We start from the raw sequence: 21143 nt of genomic DNA on the forward strand, positions 1-21143 counted from the left end.
GTGTTAGTATTTCACATTTCGCACCTTGTGCAGATTAGCGAAAGACTTAAAGAGTTGGGTTCATTGGTGAAATGGGTTTCTGTAACACAGATGTTTGCAAGGGTAGAATGAGGGATGTTGTTCATTTTACTTTGTCATGGTCCCCAACGAGTTGACTCCGTAAATTGAAATTTACAAATTCGCCTGCTCAATCAAAAAAAAAAGTTTCATTATGCTCCTTAATTATCCAATTAACACGTTCTAGGCCCGGGATTGTATTGAAAATGAAAATAATAATTTTACATCTTTTTATATTGTGGTACGGAATAATAAATAAAATATATATACAGAAAATTTGAAATAAGTGATGCATGGCATGCTTAAAAAAATGTAATGTATAATGATTTCGGGTCAACCCGTGGTGACCCGACATGACCGATTTACGAATTAAAACTAATTTAATAAACACATCTTCATTTTCTTCTTCGTTTATCATGGTACAACTCTCACTAAATATGCGAAGTTGGTTTGAAGTTGACAAGTGGAAGGGTAAATAATAGGAAAGCATTGTCAAACTTATTAGTAACAGAAAAAACTTAGCTGTTAATATTTGTAGAAGTTAACTTAATCATCTTAAATAAAAGAATATTGTTAAACTAGCAAATAAAAGGGAAATAATGTCATGCATTTAAAAGATCAAGAAACATGGCAGTATTAAAATCCAAAGTAGTGCGTACAATAGTGTCATAAAACTAATATTGGTATGGAAAGAATTTAAAAATGGTACCATTAGAGAACATTATAGATCGGTACAGAGAGATTATACACTCCACATTCAAAAAAGTAACATTATACTTTAAGAGAAAGATTCATATTTCTTCTACTTTTAATGTCTCTTTTGGGTATATACTATTTGATAATTTTTTTTGTCATTTTTTGCGTCTTCATCCGCAACATTTGCTTATTGGTTTTCTCACCTATTTCTTCTTCATCTGACTTTCTTTTTTGCCCAAAAGAGGTATGTGATGCTGTGAAAATTTTTCACCAAATCTAAACAAACAATTTTTTAGTGTTTTATTTTATATTTTTCCTGTCACTACTTTTTGATATTTTAATTTTTGGGAAAATAATAAACTAAGGTTGACAACAAGACGAGTGGTGATTACATGAACAATTTTTAGGCTAACAATGAAAGAATTGTAACTACTTTTCCCTCATAAAATAAATAACACCATTATGCAGATTACCAACCCTTTTTTTTAAAAATTGTTATTTGATAATAGGGTGATAGTACTACAATAGAGGACAACAAAATCTAATAAATGAAAATCGAAGGTAAACGAGGATCAAGAAGAAAAAAATGATGCTTATTAAATTAAAAAATAATCATAATCTCTTAATTTATGGATAGGTAATTATATTTTAATTTATATAAAGTTTATTAATTGTGAAAATTGCTTACAAAATGGATAAGGTGGATGACGTGTAAAATAATTGTTAGGGCTAGCGATTTAGAATTCGAAGATAATATTTTATATCTCTTCATTCAACATTTTCAATCACTAGCTTGTATCCATGATAGGTAGTTAATTTTCATGGTTTTACTTTTAGCAAATGATAGTTTCGACATAAAAGAAGTGCAAAATTATATTTCAGAATCTTTTACTTAAACTGGTTCTATATGACTTACTCTTATCCTTTTCTATTGCCCATAATGATAGATAATGTAATTAGAGTTTGAGCTGATTGTTAGGCATAGAAATGGACACGTCATTACTTTTTGGCTAAAGAAGTTAATCATATTTTGTTCATTTGACTAGCTAAAACAATTGCAGTTTTCAAAGGAATGCATTTGGCGGTGGAAGTTAGTATTGAGGCTTTCAGCTTAGAGTGTCACTCTACAAAATATTATTACAAAATTCAATTTTGATTAAGAACACATATTTGCAATCAAACTAATTGTTGGATTTCAAATTGCATATGTAGATTTACAAATATGCCAATTCATGTTTTCATTTAAACTTGCTATACATATTCTATAACTATTTCGTTAGATAATGTTTTCATCTATTTGTAATGCTATTAGACATGATTTAAATGGATAGATTAACTCGCTATTTCTCTCAAAAAACAAACAAAAATATGCAAGTTTGTAATTTTTTTTTTTATGTTGGAGATAGTGATAGGTTTTTTGTGGCTTTGTATATAGTTTCTAATTATTAAAATTTTGGAAACATTAGCGCTACTCTTCATTTAATTACAACTAAAACTATGCTACTATTAAACGGATAATGCACTCATAATGGATTCCCCATCTTTTCTGGGTTGGTATCATTACGTACACATAATATTGGTTAAAATTTCTTTTTCCAAATATGATATACTTGGGTTAACTTTATATATGAAATTTCTTTTCACAGCAAATTGTAATTGTTTTTATACTTATTATTTTTCCTATATTTCTATTCATTATGTACTTTAACATTTGTTGCTATGTATTTAACTAATGTTGTACACGTCCCTGGCTGTGCGTTGCACAGCCGAGTACCTCTACTATGAAATTATGTGGAATGTTATTTTGATTTCAAATATTAACCCGTGTCACATAGTAGTGTCATTGGAGCTGTGGCAACCCGTATTCGTTTATCGTCCGGACCATCCATTACAGGTTGCTTTTCAATTTTAGCTGTTAATGTCCCAAAATTGCGGTTTGTGTTTTTAAATTCAAAATTTTTCATCTTTTCTTTCTAATCCCCAATTTCCCCCTTGCTATAATGAAACGTTCGGAGACATTTAATTGCTTACGACGCGCAGGTTGGCCACCTGTTTCCTTAGGCGTCCAAGTAAAACTGAAAGGCCAATGAAAACATGCTTAGCACACGCGCCGTCCGTCACTGTAACACATATTTCCCAATGTGCAACCCTACTTAGAAAGTACAAGGGCATTGCACGCCCAACCTGGCCACAGCCGTTCAAATTTCTCGCGAAGAAAGACGCCTACGCACCTACAAGGCCGCAACACTTAACGGCAAAGCTGTTCATAATCGCGGGTGGGGCGACAGGGATTTTGTGATAGGCTGCGCCGTCACAATATTCGTCCAAAATCCAACTCCAACAGCCGTGCGATGGGCAGGCTCCATCGCTACCGGCCACCGCGTGATGAAGAACACTCGCAAGAACTGCTGGTTGATCGGAAAAATCACATATCACACATTTTCCTTGCACAGGGGGTAAATGTTGCAGAATCAATGTCCACAATTACTTGTGCTTATTTTGCCCTAACTCCTCATTTGGTTTATACATACATATAAATGGCTGAATTGGTTCTACATTAATGCACAGGAAGTCTATTCAATTTATCCTAGAGGGTCGTCAGTCGAAATTATGGAGTGGTGGAAGAGGCTGCCTCGTAAGGTGGCCGCGAAAGTTGTTAGTGCTGGGTTTGGGGATTTTCTGAGCCACTTGCCCCTGGCCGATAGGGATAGGAAGTTGCCTGTCGCACTTGCGGAGCGATGGTGGGACTCAACAAACTCCTTCCACTTGCCTTTCGGAGAGATGACACTGACACCCTTGGACTTCACCTGTATAACCGGTGTTGCAGTGGGAGGCTTGCCCATTCCGTGGGATTACAATGTTAGGGAAAATGCCAATTACATCAAGGAGCAATTGGGTTGGGTGCCAACTTTTGCTTCTGCCGGTGCCATCAGAGTTACCGATATATTGTCATTCTACAAAGACAAGGCGATTGACGAGAACGACGACGTCCAGCTGGCACATCTGACTAGAGCTTTCTTTCTACACATGCTTGGCCGCACTTTACTTAGCAACACGGCCGAAACAATTAACCTGTGCTGTCTGCCTGCGCTGGAGGACGTAGATCGTATAGGGGATTATAACTGGGGAGGGGCGGGGATGGCAACCTTGTACAGATTTATGTCCGCCGTCTCCCGACGCCTGACGAAAAGCCTTGGCGGCTACAGCTTCGTTTGGGAGGTAAGTCCAGAATTGCCTTCACTCTGTGTCAATTCGACATTTCCATGTTCCGTTACATAAACTTTTCTGTCAGTTAGTGTTCATCTCCAACGGTGGACATAATTTGTACGACCACGTATAGGTGTGGGCTTATGAAATTCTTCAGTTAAATCCGTATAAACTGAAACAGGACGAGAGGGACATATTGCCCACAATGTGGCGATGGTGCTCGTGTAATAGAGCCAACCGACAATCACCGTCTACGGTCGAACATTTTCGCCGCGCAATTGACACCATTAACCCGGAAGACGTTAGTTCCCGTACTTAGAACATCCATTAGTTTCTACCGCTGAAGTGTTATTTTGATGTTATGAATTTGTTCCGCCTGTTGAACAAATCAAAGGTACTTACGCTTGTTAATTGTGTGTCATAGGTCAACTGGCTGCCCTTCCCTGCAATGGCATTGCCGAGTCGGTATCTCAAATCCAAGGAACTAACTGCAACGAGATTGCTTTTGGATGGCCCCATGGGAAGATTTTACTACCTGGGCGAGAGGGTTATTAGGCAGGTGTATGCAGGTGTATGTGCAAAGCAACCTCCCCATCGGCCATCAGATATGTACAGCACTGATACAATTTCGGGAAACAGGCTACATGATGTGCTTCATGGACTGCCCATTGCAAGCCTATACCCTGATCCCCCTCCATATGCTACGTATGACGAGTTTGTGCGCAGCAGGCTAATGAAACCAATGACTTCCTCCACGTTGGCACCCAGTGGGAAGGAGTGCGTAATTCATATGTGTGACCAGTTGCCACTAAGTGAGGCTACAACACCGTCACTGAAACATCCAATTAATTACCCTCCCTGGTCTGTTTTGTGCATACAAACTGATGGATCACTGGAGCAAGAGGGCATTCACAGAGTTGGTGGTGATGTAATAGGGTTGCCTCTTCCATGTGCTGTTGGTGATGTGGTATGGCATTCTTCGTATTGTACTTCACCCGCCATTTAATTTGCGCAATTTGTGTTAATACACCCATTTGTTTCCGCTTAGGTGCCTAGACACTGGTACGAGGACCTGCTTGTTCAGTGCATGGGCCTGAGAAAGAAAATCTTAGAAAAAAGTGCAGAAATATTTCGTTTGGCATCCAATGTGTCGGACAACTCACAAGTGCTGGACCAAAGGCTACGTCAAATACAGGTAATTTTGGAAACTGCATTCAAGCTCCAAAAGGCGACAGGGAAACGCTGCCTTCGCGGTGGAGTTGGTGGACGGGAATCATGTGTTTGTAAGCGTCCGAACACAAGTGCCGGGACGCAGACATTTACGGATGAGCTTGGTAGAGGCAAAGCTCACGAATGTCAGGGAATTCATAATGCCAAAGACTGAGCACCCATGGCCCCTAACCGCAAACAAGGTTGTGTAGTCGGAGGAATGAGTATGCAAACTACTTGGGAGTCCCCACCAACAAAGCCAAGCTGTGAGCAATCGCCACGTGTGTTGTGTAATTCTGACAATTTTAAACTTTAACACAGAATATGTTAACAGTTGACAGATAATTCCTACAACTAATTTAGTCCTGTTCTTATTTTTCGTCTGTCCCAGATTGTTCTTCACCTGCAATTGAAGTTTGCAGTGAAATTAAATATTTACAACAAAACAATTTAAATGGAACTTGTTGTTACTATAAATCTTCACATTTAATGCATTAAGTTTTTCCAACTTATTTATATCATGACACAAAAGCCTTTTGTATGAATGCAACACGATATATAAGCAGGGTTTCAATTCACTACGCTAGTTAACCAATTTTTCATATATAAACAAATTTACTAAAATTAAAATAGCGTATTTCAAAGTTGCGCTTCTATTTCGAAGTCAATTACTCTTAAACAGCTAGTACTTAACTCATATAATGGAACAAACCCGTAAAGAACTGGTATATTATAGCAAACAATTTATTTTGTTTACTTTAAAATGTTTCATTTATATTAAATAATTCAAAAAATGCTAGTTTTCCTTTCGTAAACATGTCTCATTCCATTATTTCAATTGTATTTGCAAATTTTTAAGTATTTAACAAAATACTTAAAATATTTATAATGAAATGTTCATACAAAACGTGGTACTTCATTCATGTAATACACAAAAGCCATAAAGAGTTGGTACTTTATGGGACATTTTCTTTTTAAACTATTGTTGACTTATATTACGTAGATAACCTACCATTTTTTTGTTTCATAACAAATTACTGTACCATTTTTTAAAAATGGTGCCTTACTCCCTAATCCAGCTTTACTTCATGTATTACTCTCTAAGTTTGTGACATTGTTGTTAGGCTTCATTAATCACTGTAGATGCCTTTTTCTCCAACTAAATGGTAAATAATAAACCCCAACATCACTAATAAATCCCAACTTCATACCATATATTTGTAATTTTGGCCTTCATGATGTCAGCTAAGGGACCCAATAACTCAAAGGCAACGGAGGTCAGTCAAATTTTGACAACCTCAGGGGGTGCCACTGAAAGTGTCAGAAATCTCAGGGGAGGTTTCTTAAATTATCCCTAATAAATATATTACAAACCACATCGTAATTGATAGTTATTGGCTAATTAAATATATTAGTACAAATGTATTAGTAAAGTTACTCGAACTAATTAATAATTTCTATTAGTACATTTGTATAATTAGTAGTATAATTTATAATATTAATTATATTACATAAATTAATATACATATATACATATAACTGATAATACCATTGTTATTGGTGCACTGAAGAGACGCATAAGCATTGTGAGCAATGAAAGTAGATGGGGAGAAACAGATGTTACTGTTCCAACACCTGAATGGAACGATGGGCAAGAGAAAAGGCGTTGGGCCTTTTCGGTCATTGGTTAGGATAGCAAGGAGAGAAACAAACAGCCCATATCGTAAAAGCAGTTTATAGCAGCAGCGTAAGGCACCAGTTTACAAAAGCTGGGCAACTGAAGCTGATTCCCAAGTACCCACTAAGGAAACGTCTATCCCACCAAGAGATTTTGCGCAACATACGCTTCCACTTAATTTCCTATTTACAAAAAAGGAACAACTTTGGTTCCTCTAATAAACAATTTGTCAACTACTTACTCTCCTATTAACCTATAAACAAGAGTTACCGGCTTCTGAGGGTTGCTCGGGGTTAAGGTTCGTATAAACTGTCAAAAAGTCTTACTGGCTTGACACAAAAAATATTAACCAAGTGCAGTAGCACTATTTGCTACTGCAGTGCTTACGACGCAACCTTCGGTGGAACTACAATGACTTACCCATGGCCTAGCAACCTTCAATACTCTTCACCCCACCAATACATAACAAAAGACAATCCCTCAAGCCGGTGTTGCTCTGTAACCTGTCTGTCGTCACGGCTGCTACTTCCATGCACAACCATACCATCTCTTTCAACCTCTGCATTTCACACATTGTATAAGAATATATAATAGGATTTACACACGCAACAGCAGTGAAATAAGAACAACAAAGCCATTTACCAACAGGTACTGCATCAGTACAATGACTGTTTACTACCTTTCAGTGGCTGTGGTCATAACAGCTTACAATGGCCCATGACACATTCAAACTTACATTATTTACACTTCAATGGTAACGGAATCAAATTTTTTTAAACACCACCACAACCTGTACCCAGCATACCCCACATTCACGAATACCTTGTAGCCTTCTCATGCTCAAAACAAATTAATGCGAAGGAAAGATACAAACCGTTCCCCTTCTACAGTTTCGTACTTGTTTCATGGAAACACTACTCTTGCACCTCTACTCACCAAAACCTGCCTTATTTATTGCGTAACTGCAAACCGAAGCAAGGCCTCCAGTAGTGCCTCATCTTTCTCTTGGGCTTCTTTGTTGGTCACCTGTGTCCCTTCCACCGCTACCCTGTGGTTGTGGTACAAATGCTTGTCCTCTCCATTCGCCTGAGTCACTCCAGCCCGTACCAATTTCAAATGATTTTTCCAGCGAGTCATCCAAACAATTTTCCATATAATCATCATTAACTGCTGTTGTTGTGCGAATTCTTTTTGTATGGGCATGTTCGTTGGTTGTGCCCTGCCTGCAATCTTCTACCCATATATCACATGTCAAATAATTTGTGACTACAACTAATCACGTCAACTAAGCACAATGCTAACATTACACCACTTCAACTTTCTTGCATTGCCAATAACTTTGGATGCACTTTTAATTATGTTTTTATTTGCTACTGTTGATAATAAGAACGAAAAATACCCACTTCTTCATTATTACCTTCACTGTCCACTTCATGTATTATATCAATTAACTACTGTATAACTACGTATGCAATTCCGATAGTACCTGCAATGACCACACTTTCTTTTCTTCTTTGCTTCTGCATGCTTGTGATCACCTTTACACCATGACACCCTGGGATCTAACAGCCCGAATGTTCTTCTACTTCTATCGTTCCTCACTCTTGAATCCATTGCAAATCCGTCTCCCCCATATCCCCTGTCAATCCACTTCTCCTTTAGGTCCACAGAATGCTTGTCAAACATCTGCTGCAGGTCATTAAACGCGTCATCCATGTAGGAGGTATAGTAACACATAGTATTACAGCTAGACTTTAAAGTGCCATATCTGGCCATTTGTGTCAGTTTTTCGTCTGCAACAAATGCGTTCATTCCATTATTAGTACAGTAAACTCCCTTTGTCCACCGCTTCGAAATGCATGCTTCTGGGATCCTGTTCATTCCTTCTACCACCATCACGCGAAACATGTGAGCACAAGGAATCCCCTTTGACTCGAATTTCATGCAAGAGCAGATTAGATTCTCCATTGACCTATCATAATCCACCTTCCAACTTATTCCGTGTCCACCATATTTCGAGTAATAATACGTACGACTCCCTCCATCCTCGCTCTAGCCCTCAGAAATTAGAAGTCCTTGCCTGTTCAAATGCTTCCTCACCATGAAGAACACATTCCTTGTAAACACCTCCGCTGCGCTCCACTCTAATTCGGGCAGGATTGTGGTTAAGACTGGTTTTGTGTTTTCGCTTGTGTGAATTGCTTTGCTCTCAGTATGTCGAAGCCATGCTATTGCCAAATCAAAATTCTAACGAATTCATATAGTCGCATTTTTTCATTCAAGTACTCATTCAAAAAAGCATTCATTTTCTCACACCTTTGAGTACTTCTCATACCTGCAAAAAAATGACCGCGTAAATAGGCCTCTGCCCATAACCTTCTCCTACGGTACAACTTCTTCACCCACTCATTCTCTACCACCCCACATTCATTAACCAACCTAGCCCACCGATCCTCAAACTCAAGAGTGCTACACTTTCTCTCCATCAGGTTATACAACCTGTTATTAAACTCCTCGCAGCGAATATTACTCCGTGCATTTCTATGCAAGTGCCACGAACATAGCCTGTGACAAGCATCTGGGAGAAGATTCTTTATGGCTCTTCGCATTGCACTGTCCCCATCTGTCATCACTGCTACTGGCTTTCTACCTTTCATAGCCTCTACAAATGTACTTAGCACCCATTCATATGTTTGAATCCTCTCATCTGATAGCAGGGCACAGCCAAAAATAGTACTGTTCAAATGGTTGTTTACCCCTGCAAGTACAACTAGTGGCTTGCGGTATTTATTTGTTTTGTATGTTGTATCAAACACCAATACATCTCCAAATACACTGAAGTCCGCACGAGATTTAGAATCTGCCCAAAACAACCTTGCCAATCTTCCTTCGTTATCTACATGATATTTATAAAAGAACATCTCATCGGCATCCTTCTTCGCTGCCAAGAACCCAAGTGCCCCTTCTGCATCGCCATTAAAAATATCTTTTCTACGTTCCTCGTCCATTCGGTTATACAGATCCTTAATGCAAAATCCCACGTTACTATACCCTCCAGCTTTGATAACAAAATGTTTCATTATCTGGCATATTCTGACCCCAACCAACTTTAGACTTTTTGCCTGCGCATATTCTGCATCGCTCACTTTTCTATGCGACCTAATGTGTTGCACACTTGCCTCTGATGCCAGCGGGTGATTGTGCTCCATAATGAAGCGTGTCACCACATACTTTACCGATTCTATGTCATATTTCACGCGAAAGCAAGCCCCACACCCGGTTCTTGTGATTGGTTTTGCTTCTCTTTTCCGGTCTTCATAATTAAACCACTTTTCATTCCTATAATCTTCACAGCAACATACCCATTTTCTAAATCTTGAAATGCCATCTGCATCTCGTTTGGCATTACTTTTACGAATCCCAAATCCGCTTAGTTTCGCATACAAATTATAGAATTCCCCAGCTTCTTCTTCCGTGTCAAATGTTAATTTCATTACGTCATCCACGCCTATTGCGCCCACCAATTCATTGGCCTCCTCATCTTCGTGTCCTCCTATTGAACCACCGCTTTCTTCAATGAATGTGTGTCGGTCACACTCAGGTTCTTGGTTAAGGTCAAATGACCTTAACCTGCCGCAACCATCCATCCCCATTCTTCCGTTCTCTGTTTCCTGCACCATGTCATGAGTTTCAAAGTTATGGACAAAAGTACTCACCTTTGATTTCTCTACTTCTGTTCCGCGCCGCTGCATTCTTTCACCACAGCTTCGGAAGGGCCTTCCTCAGATATATCTACCGTCACCGCCTGCGCCTGAATTTACGCCAGTAGACACCACCTCTGTCTATTCCGCCTTGACTTCTTCTTTACCAAATTTTTGCCTTCGATTCCGACCTCACCACCTGTCTGCAAACACACCCATCACTGCGGGCCCCAACATGGCTGTGTGTTTAGTACCTAATACGCTTCCTCTTCGGTGGCCCCACCATGGCTTTGTTTAGTACACAAAGCTTCGTCTTCGATGTTTTATACAACACAACCGGCACCGACGTGTTAATTTTTATGCTTTCCGATAAATAATTTTGTATTCAACGAAATTGGGGTCTCCTGACTGTCTGATGGACGAATGCCGTAAAGAGCTGGTCCTTTATAAGACAACCGTTTTAACTAAATTTTATCCCATAACCCAACATTTGTATTTAAGGCACGTTGGCAACTCTGTCACTGTAATGGTTGACAGGCACAAAGAGCTGGTCTTTTACTCACCAACGGGTTTTGTTTCATTTTATCCTATAAATCAGTCTGTCTATATGGCACCGTCGGTATTATGTTGTTGTAATGGAAGAAAGCCAAGGGGAGCTCAAACTTTTAAACTGACACACCCGTTTGAATATAATAATGGTCCTCAAAATGGATTTAATCTTTAGTTGTAGTGCAGGAAAGCCATAAAGAGTTGGCTCTTTATTCAAAAATGCATTTGTATTTAAAATTTTCTATTTGCTAACATTTGTATTCGACGAAAATGGGTAGTCCGTTGTTATTATGGACGAAAGTGTTCAAAATTGGGGTTGTTTTAATAAAGTTAACGGGTTTATTTTTACTCCTTAGGCCATTATATTTATGTTAATTCCATTTCATCCCAATGCATTTTCAGCTTGTGCAGTACGCTACATTTCCAATGTCCAAACCGCGGTTATAGGTCATCACTTCCTTTCCTACAATTATTACCTTTCGCGTCCGTACTTGTCAGATTGCAACGTGGAGGCTTCTTTGCCATATTTTTTGCTTTCCACACCTGTTTTCTGAAGTTGCGAATGCACTACAGAAATTACCGAGGAGAAAGTAGTAGTACTGTTATTGATAAGAAAGTAGACCTGTGAAAGAGCCTGTGAGTTTCCTAGCAGTGTAGTCGTACAATTATTGATTGTGATGGATCTATAGCTTAGCATTTTTCCAAGCAATGACATAAGAAATATAGTGAAATTACTGCACGTGAAGCTGTGTGGTAATAACTTTTGGATTGCTACTTTTAAAATTTTTGTAAAAAAATATACTATAATGATTTGATGCATATGAGATCAAAAATTGATTAAAAATATATTTATGAAAAACTTAAAATTTTTTCTACAAAAAATCACTGTCTAAACAAAACCGTTCTATGTAAGAGTAATGAAATCATTGAAGCTGATTTTGAAAATATGACTTCAAAGTTGGTTTTGACTTCTTGGATAGATGGTTAATTGTGCACTTAATTTGTGAATATTTTGCCTTTTATTTTACCAAAACATGATGTTAATTATTAGATTATACTCATATATGATTTTTGGTGTTGTTTCTCGAAATTTATAGTGAAAATAGAGTAAAAAGTGCATTAATAAGAAATATGCACAAGATTATATTCTACAAGGCGCAACCATATCTTAATCTGGTGAGAAGTCCGAATGTCGTGGAATTTGAAATGGCCCTGCTCGATATTTCTACTTATCGATTCAGAATGGAATTACTTTCCTTACGAAGCCAGACTTTGTGATTAATTTTTAAGAACAGTTGATAATCCTCTGGTAAAATCCCAAAATTTCCTCAAATAAATAAAAAAAATGCTACACACGTTTCTACACGATAAAAATAAAATGAAAATGGCCAACTTTTTTGATTTTAGGAATTCTTACATTTATGTCTGTTGCTTAGGCATGTAGTAATTTTCAGTCGCTTTTGTACGGTTATCCCAAATAAATATATGAAAAGCATTAATCTAAGCCTGCTGATCATAGAGCATGCCTGTTACAATTTATGAATACTCAATCAAAGCGGAGGAGGGGGATTGGTGTTGATTTTTTTTTTCTCACCTTTAAACTTATTTTCTTAGCCTCACAAGTCACAACAAAGGGAAAATGTTCACTCCACTTGAAATAATATTGGGTAAACTACTAATAACCTCCCGTAATTTTACATATTGCCTCACGATCTTCTTAACATTTCAAAATATTCATCTAATTTGAAATGCAAATTAATAGTGCCTCCGACTATAGTGATTGATTCAAATGTGCTCTAAAATTTATTTTGTAAAATTATAACATCCACTTAACCATGGCCGGAACCATTAAAGGGTGGAAAGTGGCACACCCCTCCTCCCCTTCCTGAAGTTCGAAAAATCTTATTTTGCACTAATATGTTACCTTAGTTAACCAAAAAAAAAAAAAAAGTTACCTTAGTAAATTATTTCATATTAAGATTTTGCCTCCCTTACCCTCCCCTTAAAAACTTGTTATTAAGTCCATTCTAATCTAATCTTGAGAATCAGTGACTTTACTAGTGATTAATTGCTTTGCTCTTGAGTAAATTATTTTGCAAGTTAAAATTCTTAAAGATGTATAATAGCTAAAATTTTAGGTTTTATGTTATATGATACAGTTTTAATGTAATTTATTTAACTTTGATAGTTTTACTATCATAAAATATTTCAATGTTATATATCCCCAATTCCACATATAAAATAATCTTTACTCTTGGGAAAGAAATTTCTATAGTTCACATAAATTTAAGGCAAATGAAAATTGAATCTGGAATAAATGAGCGCACTAAGATCAAGTTAGTAGGGCAAAAACTAAAAGTGCTTCACTGTCATCCTTACAAATACGTACATTTCTTTTTTATAAATTAGAAGAAACGCAAAAATCTGTGTATTAACTTTTTGTCATTATGCACTTCATTGGAATCATTAAATTCTAAGTTGCTGCTTGTTAATTCTATGTTCAGATTAATCAAAAATTAAAACAAAAAAAAAAAAGAGAAAAGCCAACATTTTCATTTTCAATATAGAATTAAAAAAAGGGTTATTATCACTTTACCCCCTTAAACTATATCACTACTATCAATTTACCCCCTAACGTTATCTTTTAGTCACTTTACCCCCACAAGTAATTCAACTCAACATATTAACAAATTTGGGACAAAAATACCTTTTTATTTTATAGCATTACTACATTATTATTATCACTTTATTCGTTTAGATTATAGTGATACAATCACTTTAGTTCCTAACATTATTTTTTAGGCATTTTACTTCATCGTTAATCTAACTAGTATGGTCAAAAAATTTTAAATATATTTACCCTTTTTTATATATAATTAAAAATAAAAAAGTTGGAATGGTTATTCTTCTTTTTTTTCACTTTAAGAGATACAAAAACATAAAAATAAAAGAGTTTTCTCAAATTTCTTTTTTTCACATTTATTAATACTCAAAAAAGAAAAAGAGATGGGAAAGAAGGAGATAGAAAATTAGATTTTGCAAAGAAAGGAAATAAAGAAAAGTATAACATTATCATATTACCTTAAGGTTGTCGAGATTAGGATTGGAATTTGGTAGTAAACAGAAAAGTGAAATAATTTTAAAATAATAAAAGTATTCAATTTTTTCTTATTTGTAATTTAAAAAAAAAAAGAATTGAGCTCTCTCTCCCCCTCTCTATCTTTCTATTTTTTTCAATATTAATAAGATTGCCAAGAAGAAACAAATGAATTCTTTGACTTTTTTTTCTTGATATTAAAAAGGAGAAGAACCACTTTAAATTTTTTATTATTTTTATTATGCAAAGAGGAGGGTATTTGCTTCTAAAGTTTTTTAACTTGATAAGTTGGTTTAATGGTAAGATAAATTGCCTAAAATATAACTCTAGTGGATAAATTGATAATGAGACTATAGTTTATGGAGGTAAAGTAATAATCATTTTAAGGGTTAAACATGTCTTTTTACTTTAATTAACAAATTCCGTTAAGTTTGACCGTTAGTCTTGGGGGTAAAGTGACTAAAAGATAACATTAAGGGAAAATTGATAGTGACACCAGACGTTGAGGGGATAAAGTAATAATAACCCTTAAAAAAATTATAATTAATCTTTCCTTCACTTAGCAGAAAAGGAGACCAAAGGGTAAGCTGCGTGTGAAGGAAGCCACTCCAAACTGAGATGCCTGCTGGGCCTATGAACACTATTCCTAAGACAGGAGATTGGACTTGGAAATGTGCTTAGTCTAGAAGCATAATAAGTAATTTCATTTGAACTTGAATTTTAATTCTACTAATGTGACAAGTATCTAAATCTATTAGTGTACATATTATTAGTATATAAAAAATTAATCTTAAAAAATAAAATTAATTTTTTATATACTGATATATATAGCAGCATTGCATGCCACGTAATCTCAATATAAATTTAAAAATTTATTTTTTTAATTGTGTGGTATGTATCCAATGGAGTTGGTGTATACAAGATTCAAAACAAATTGCTACTTGCTAGCTCAATGCAACTAAGAGCTAACTGCATCTAATTTGGAGGAGGGTTGGATTGAATTGGACAGTGGAAGAAATTGTAAGTAAAATATTTTGAGTTCAAATTCTCTCACTTATAAAAAGGAAAAAAAGTAAAAGAAAAATTGTGTCTAATCTTTAACGAGCTTTAGGAATAAAGAATGGTTATTAAGATTAAAAAGCTCAAATAAAAATGAAGGTGACGATCTTCTCATTTGAAATTTGTATAGTTAAAACAAAAATTTTAAAAATTAAAATTGCCATAGCTCCCGGCCAATTAGTACTACCAATAATTATCGAGGCCCATGATGCAATCAGGCGACCAGCCTAAGATAAAAAAAACCTCAAAAAAAAAAACGCAAAACGACATGTGTTTCTGGCTGAAAGGTGCAACAAAAGGTTTCTTGAAAAGCACCACCACTGAGCGGTGTGGACTCTGGATTGGAGGTGGAAAGCATCTTCATAGTGAAATCTTTTTGTTTATTTGTAAAAAATAATTAAAAAAAACAAAAGGAAAACAGCATTATTGTGGGCAAAAAGATGAAAAGCATAATCTTCACAATAGCTTTAGTTTTGTCGGCAAGAAAGTGGAGGCTTGCTGCTTTGAAGAGTGTTAGCAATTATATTTTATACGGATACATATCCGTGTTTAAATTTTGGACAAATTACATTTTACCTCCTATAGTTTAGTATTTTTACATAATCCCCTATAGTTTCAAAAGCTATGCATAACCCCCTCATAATTTAGATTAAAGTGTCAAAGTGATAGAAATAGTTATTCGTAACGGAACTTCTAAAAATGTCGAAATTACCCTTATAAATACATGATACACTAACCCAGTATAATTTTTATGTTTTACTATATAACCCCTTTATGGTTTAATACTTTACCATATAACTCCCTTATAGTTTTCAAAATATACACATAACCCCCTTGGTTAATAAATAATTTTCAACTTTACATAAGAGTATTTTTGACATTTTAGATGACTCCATTACGAATGATCATTTCCGTCACTTTAACATTGTAATTCAAATCATTATGGGGTTATGTATAACTTTTGAAACTATAGAGGGTTATGTAAAAAACACTAAACCACAAAGCAGCAAAGTGAAATTTGTCCTTAAATTTTTAGCGTATAAAAATATTATAATATTATATTAAATTTTATTTATATATATTGCTTTTATTTAGAACGTAATCATATATTAAATGATATAAAATATACAATAATCGGATGGAACCGTACTGGCCCCTCTCCCCTCTTTTTAAATGTTTAGCGAGTCTTGAAAGTCTGCTTTTCTTGTCTTTCTGCGTCTCTTCTTAAATCTTTAGGGTGACTTTGTTAGGAGCCCATCAAATAAGTCATTGTCGTTTTGTTCGTATGATTTAGCGTTTGCCACACACAAGGCACAGACCAAGAAACGTTGTCGTCCCACTAAGTGACAGTTAGTAGTAATTGTAGTCGGTTAAGGCATAAATTGCATAAATACCCCCTAATCATTGTAACAAAATTAGTTAGGATCTTGTCTGAATACACCATTCCCAATTCTTTCTATCTTTCTGTTATTTCTTTTTCTCTCTCTCCCTCTCGTCCTATCTTTTTTCTTCCCTTTCTGTTAACTTTCTGGCCACCATTGAAGCACCATTGAGGCAGTGCAAGCTCAGGGTCTGACAGTTGGTATCAGAGCAGTCGATCCTTGGCTGCTGAGGGGAAGGATTGCCATGGTGGAGAGCACCAGATACCGATCCTTGGAAGACCAACTGAAGAAGCAGGAGAGTAGACTCCAGGAATTGGGCGAGTCCATGGCTGCGCTATACTCCTCCGGGCAGAATGAGTCACGGTAGAGACTCCAGGAGGAGATGGAGAAGAGTAACTCGCGATTGGAGGCAGTGGTAGGAAACCTGGACAAGAAGTTTTGCAAGTTGGAGCAAAAGTTCAACGCGCTAATGAAAGTGATGTTGAAGGACAAAGGAATCCAAGAGAACGAAGGAGGAACATCTGAACCTCTTCTGCCCACACCACCCTCGCATTTCCGACTGCCGACTCAAGCTGAAACAATAGGCAACCAGCAAGAGTCCAGAGGTAGGATATTCACTCCAAATTTCCCTAGACTAGAACTGCCAATGTTCTCGGTTGGGAATCCTAGGGAATGGCTTAGGAAATGTCATAAGCATTTTTTGAACTACCAGATACCTGCTTGCCGGAAAGTAGATTTAGTGGAAATGTTCTTAGAAGGCAAAGTTGACAACTGGTTCCAAGGGGTGAAACTAGCTAAGTTTGGACTGAATTGGGAGGAATTTAGCAAAATGTTATGTGAGAGGTTCTCGGGAAAAGGATCACTCGACATAATAGAGGAATTTAATAAACTGCAGCAAGTGGGGACAGTGGAGGAAAATGAGGAAAAATTTGAAGAACTAAAAACCTTGATGCTGACTAAGAACCCCAAACTAGATGAATCCTATTTCATTTCCAGCTTTACTAGTGGGTTGAAAGAAGAGATCAAACCCATGGTGAAGATGTTCAAACCCCAGACATTGTCCAAAGCCTTTGAAGTGGCGGACTTGCAAGAGTATGCATTGGAGGTGCAATGTAAACAGACTAAAATTTCCAGCAAGATTGCACTAGAGCCTAAGTTTGGGATGTACAAGGGCCAAACTGGTGGACAGAACTTACCTAGTCCTTATAAGCTACCTGCAATCATTGCCAATGCCAGGAAGACTGAATCTGTACACAAAGAGGTTGGGAGACTTTCAGCAGAAGAACTACAGTACAGACGTAAAAATAGCCTGTGCTACAGGTGTGGGGAGAAGTTTGGAATGGGGCATCAATGTAGGACAAAAGGTCTGAACTGCCTAAGTGTTGAGGAAGAGGAGGAGACTGATTTTGAGGATGCAGTAGGGGAACAGGATGAGTTCACTGGTAGAGTTGGGGAGTTGGCTGAGGTATCATTAAATGCCTTATTTGGTGCCATTCAGAGGAAGTCAATTATGCTGATTGGCAGTGTAGGAGGCCTACCAGTCAAAATCCTAGTGGATACTGGGAGTTCTGACAGCTTCATCAACCACAGGCTGGTTACCTTGCTGCATCTACCTCATCAAGCAGTAAGTCCTTTCACTGTGACCCTAGCATATGGTACAGACATAACCAGTGGGGCTGCTTGTCCTAAGGTGGCTTGGAGGATACAAGACTACCAGTTTCAGTTCGACATGAAAATAATGGAGCTAGGTAGTTGGGATATCATCCTGGAGGTGGATTGGATGTGCTAGTTCAGTCCAATCACCTTTGACTTCCACACCCTCAATATTGCACTCAGCAACAAAGGGGAGTTACTTCACCTCCAAGGGTTCATCAATCAACCTACAATGGAGTTGGTGAGAGGAAGGGATCTCAGATCCTTTATCCAGGAGAAAAAGAGGAGCTGTGCACACCTGTAGGCAAACTCTACCAAAGATCTTAAGAAGAACATTCCAGAATTGGTAGAACAAGTCCTGCAATAGTTTCTTCAGGTATTTGCTACTCCAACAGGACTACTTCCAGAAAGAGAACTAGATCACCAAATCATTCTCAAACCAGGAGCAGAGCCATTTAAACTTAAACCGTACAGGTACCCTCACTCCCATAAAGCAGAAATTGAAAAGCAGGAAGCAGAAATTGAAAAGCAGGTTGCAGAAATGCTTACAAATGGGATTGTTAAACACAGTACCAGTCCTTTTGCTTCTCCTGTCTTGCTGGTTAAAAAGAAGGATAATACTTGGAGACTATGTATAGATTACAGAAAACTGAATGAAGTGACTATCAAGGATAGATTTCCTATTCCTAACATTGATGAACTCCTAGATGAGTTGCATGGCACCAAATATATGTCTAAGTTAGACCTCAGAGCTGGATACCATCAGTTGAGGGTCAAGGTAGCTGACACTCACAAGACTGCATTCCAAACACACCATGGGCACTTTGAATTTCTGGTGATGCCTTTTGGTCTAACAAATACCCCAGCCACATTTCAGGCTTTGATGAATAGAATTTTCCAGTCGTTCTTGAGAAAGTTTGTATTAGTTTTTTTCGATGATATCTTGATCTATAGTCCCATTCTAGAGTCACATGCACAACACCTAAAAATTGTGCTCCAGGTCCTAGCTGAAAATCAGCTTTATTGCAAAAAATCCAAATGCTCTTTTGCTCAAACATCCATGGAATACTTGGGGCATGTGATTTCTGATGTAGGGGTCAGCATGGATCCAGATAAGATGGAATGCATCCTGTCGTGGCCTACTCCTAACTCAGTTAAGGAGCTAAGGGTTTCTTGGGACTGACTGGATATTACAGAAGATTTATAAGGGGGTATGGCATGATTTGCAAACCTTTAACTCAACTACTGAAGAAAGAGAGCTTTGGGTGGAATCACCATGCTCAGATGGCTTTTGAAGACCTCAAAAGAGCTATGACCACAGCTCCAGTACTGAGCATGCCAGACTTTGAAATTCCTTTCGTAATAGAGACTGATGCTTGTGGAGTGGGAATTGGGGCAGTGCTGATGCAACAGGGACATCCTATAGCATTTCTCAGCAAGGCTCTATCCAGCCAGAATTTGGAGTTGTCTGTTTATGAGAAGGAATTATTTGCCTTAGTGCTAGCTGTGACCAAGTGGAAACACTACTTGGTAGGTCATCATTTTGTCATCAAGATTGATCACCAGGCTCTCAAACATCTGCTGGAGCAAAAGCTCACTCATCCATTGCAGCACAAATGGCTCACCAAATTATCGGAGTTGGATTATGAAATCCAGTACAAGAAGGGAGCAGACAATGGGGTGGCAGATGCTTTATCAAAGAGGAGATTTGAAGGACCCTACAAGGACCTTGCAGCAAACCATAATGTTTGTGCAATCTCCACAGTACAACCAACATGGATGCAGGAGTTGGTTGATAGCTATGAGGAAGATACTGAAGTGCAGCAGAAGATAACTTAGCTCATGTTAGACCCCAATGCTGTTTCAGACTATCATTTGGATAAGGGAATGCTTAAATTTAAGGATAAATTATATGTAGGATCTGCTAACAGTATTCGTAGCAAGGTGATCAAGGCCCTGCATGACTCAGCGAGGACATTCTGGCCAAAGGGGATGCTTACATAGGATACAAACTTTATTCCACTGACCTGGAATCAAGCAGGATGTTATCACGTTTGTCAGATCTTGTGATGTGTGACAAAGGAGCAAATATGAGAATGTTCCATATCCTGGACTCTTGCAACCTATTCCAGTGCCCCAACAGGCATGGTCTCACATATCCATGGACTTCATTGAGCAACTGCCCTTATCTCATGGTTTTGATACTATTTTGGTAGTGGTTGATCGATTGACAAAGTTCAGTCACTTCATACGTCTCACACATCCTTTTACTGCTCAGCAGATAGCTCAGGCTTTCCTTGATCATGTATATAGGCTACATGGATTACCAGAATCTGTAATTTCTGATAGGGACAGGATTTTTATTAGCAGATTCTGGCAGGAGTTGTTCTATCTATTGGGGGTTGGCCTGCACGACAGTTCATCCTACCATCCCCAGTCTGATGGCCAAAGTGAGTGAGTGAATCAGTGTTTGGAAAACTATCTTAGATGCATGTGCAGTGAACACCCTTCTCATTGGAGTAACTGGCTACCCACAGCTGAGTTTTGGTACAACACCAATTTCCACACTAGTCTGCAAATTACTCCATTTGAGGCATTATATGGATACAAGCCCAACCACATCCTATTGGGACCCTTCCATGATAGTATTATACCAGCTGCAGTAAATCTGGTGCAGGATAGGCTCAAGGTCATAACGCTCATCAAGGAAAACTTGGCGAGGGCACAGAGTCGCATGAAACACTTTACTAACAGACACAGGATTGAACGAACACTCCAAGTGGGTGACTGGGTGTTTCTTAAACTGCAACCTTATAGACAACAAACAGTGGCTATTCGAAAGAGCTTAAAACTCA

At 37.5% G+C, this 21143-nt stretch overlaps 1 protein-coding gene across 1 annotated transcript; it reads left to right on the plus strand.

Annotated features, from left to right (window-relative positions):
- Window positions 1-17017: 17017 nt before the first annotated feature.
- Window positions 17018-20127, plus strand: LOC140010559 (uncharacterized). The gene is made up of 4 exons (XM_072057848.1): window positions 17018-18383; window positions 18684-19066; window positions 19289-19456; window positions 19540-20127. Exons 1-4 carry the CDS (start codon window positions 17018-17020, stop codon window positions 20125-20127), a joined length of 2505 nt encoding a protein of 834 aa, XP_071913949.1.
- Window positions 20128-21143: the final 1016 nt, after the last annotated feature.

The sequence above is a fragment of the Coffea arabica genome, chromosome 7c, assembly GCF_036785885.1.
Source record: "Coffea arabica cultivar ET-39 chromosome 7c, Coffea Arabica ET-39 HiFi, whole genome shotgun sequence".
NCBI classification, from domain to species: Eukaryota; Viridiplantae; Streptophyta; class Magnoliopsida; order Gentianales; family Rubiaceae; genus Coffea; species Coffea arabica.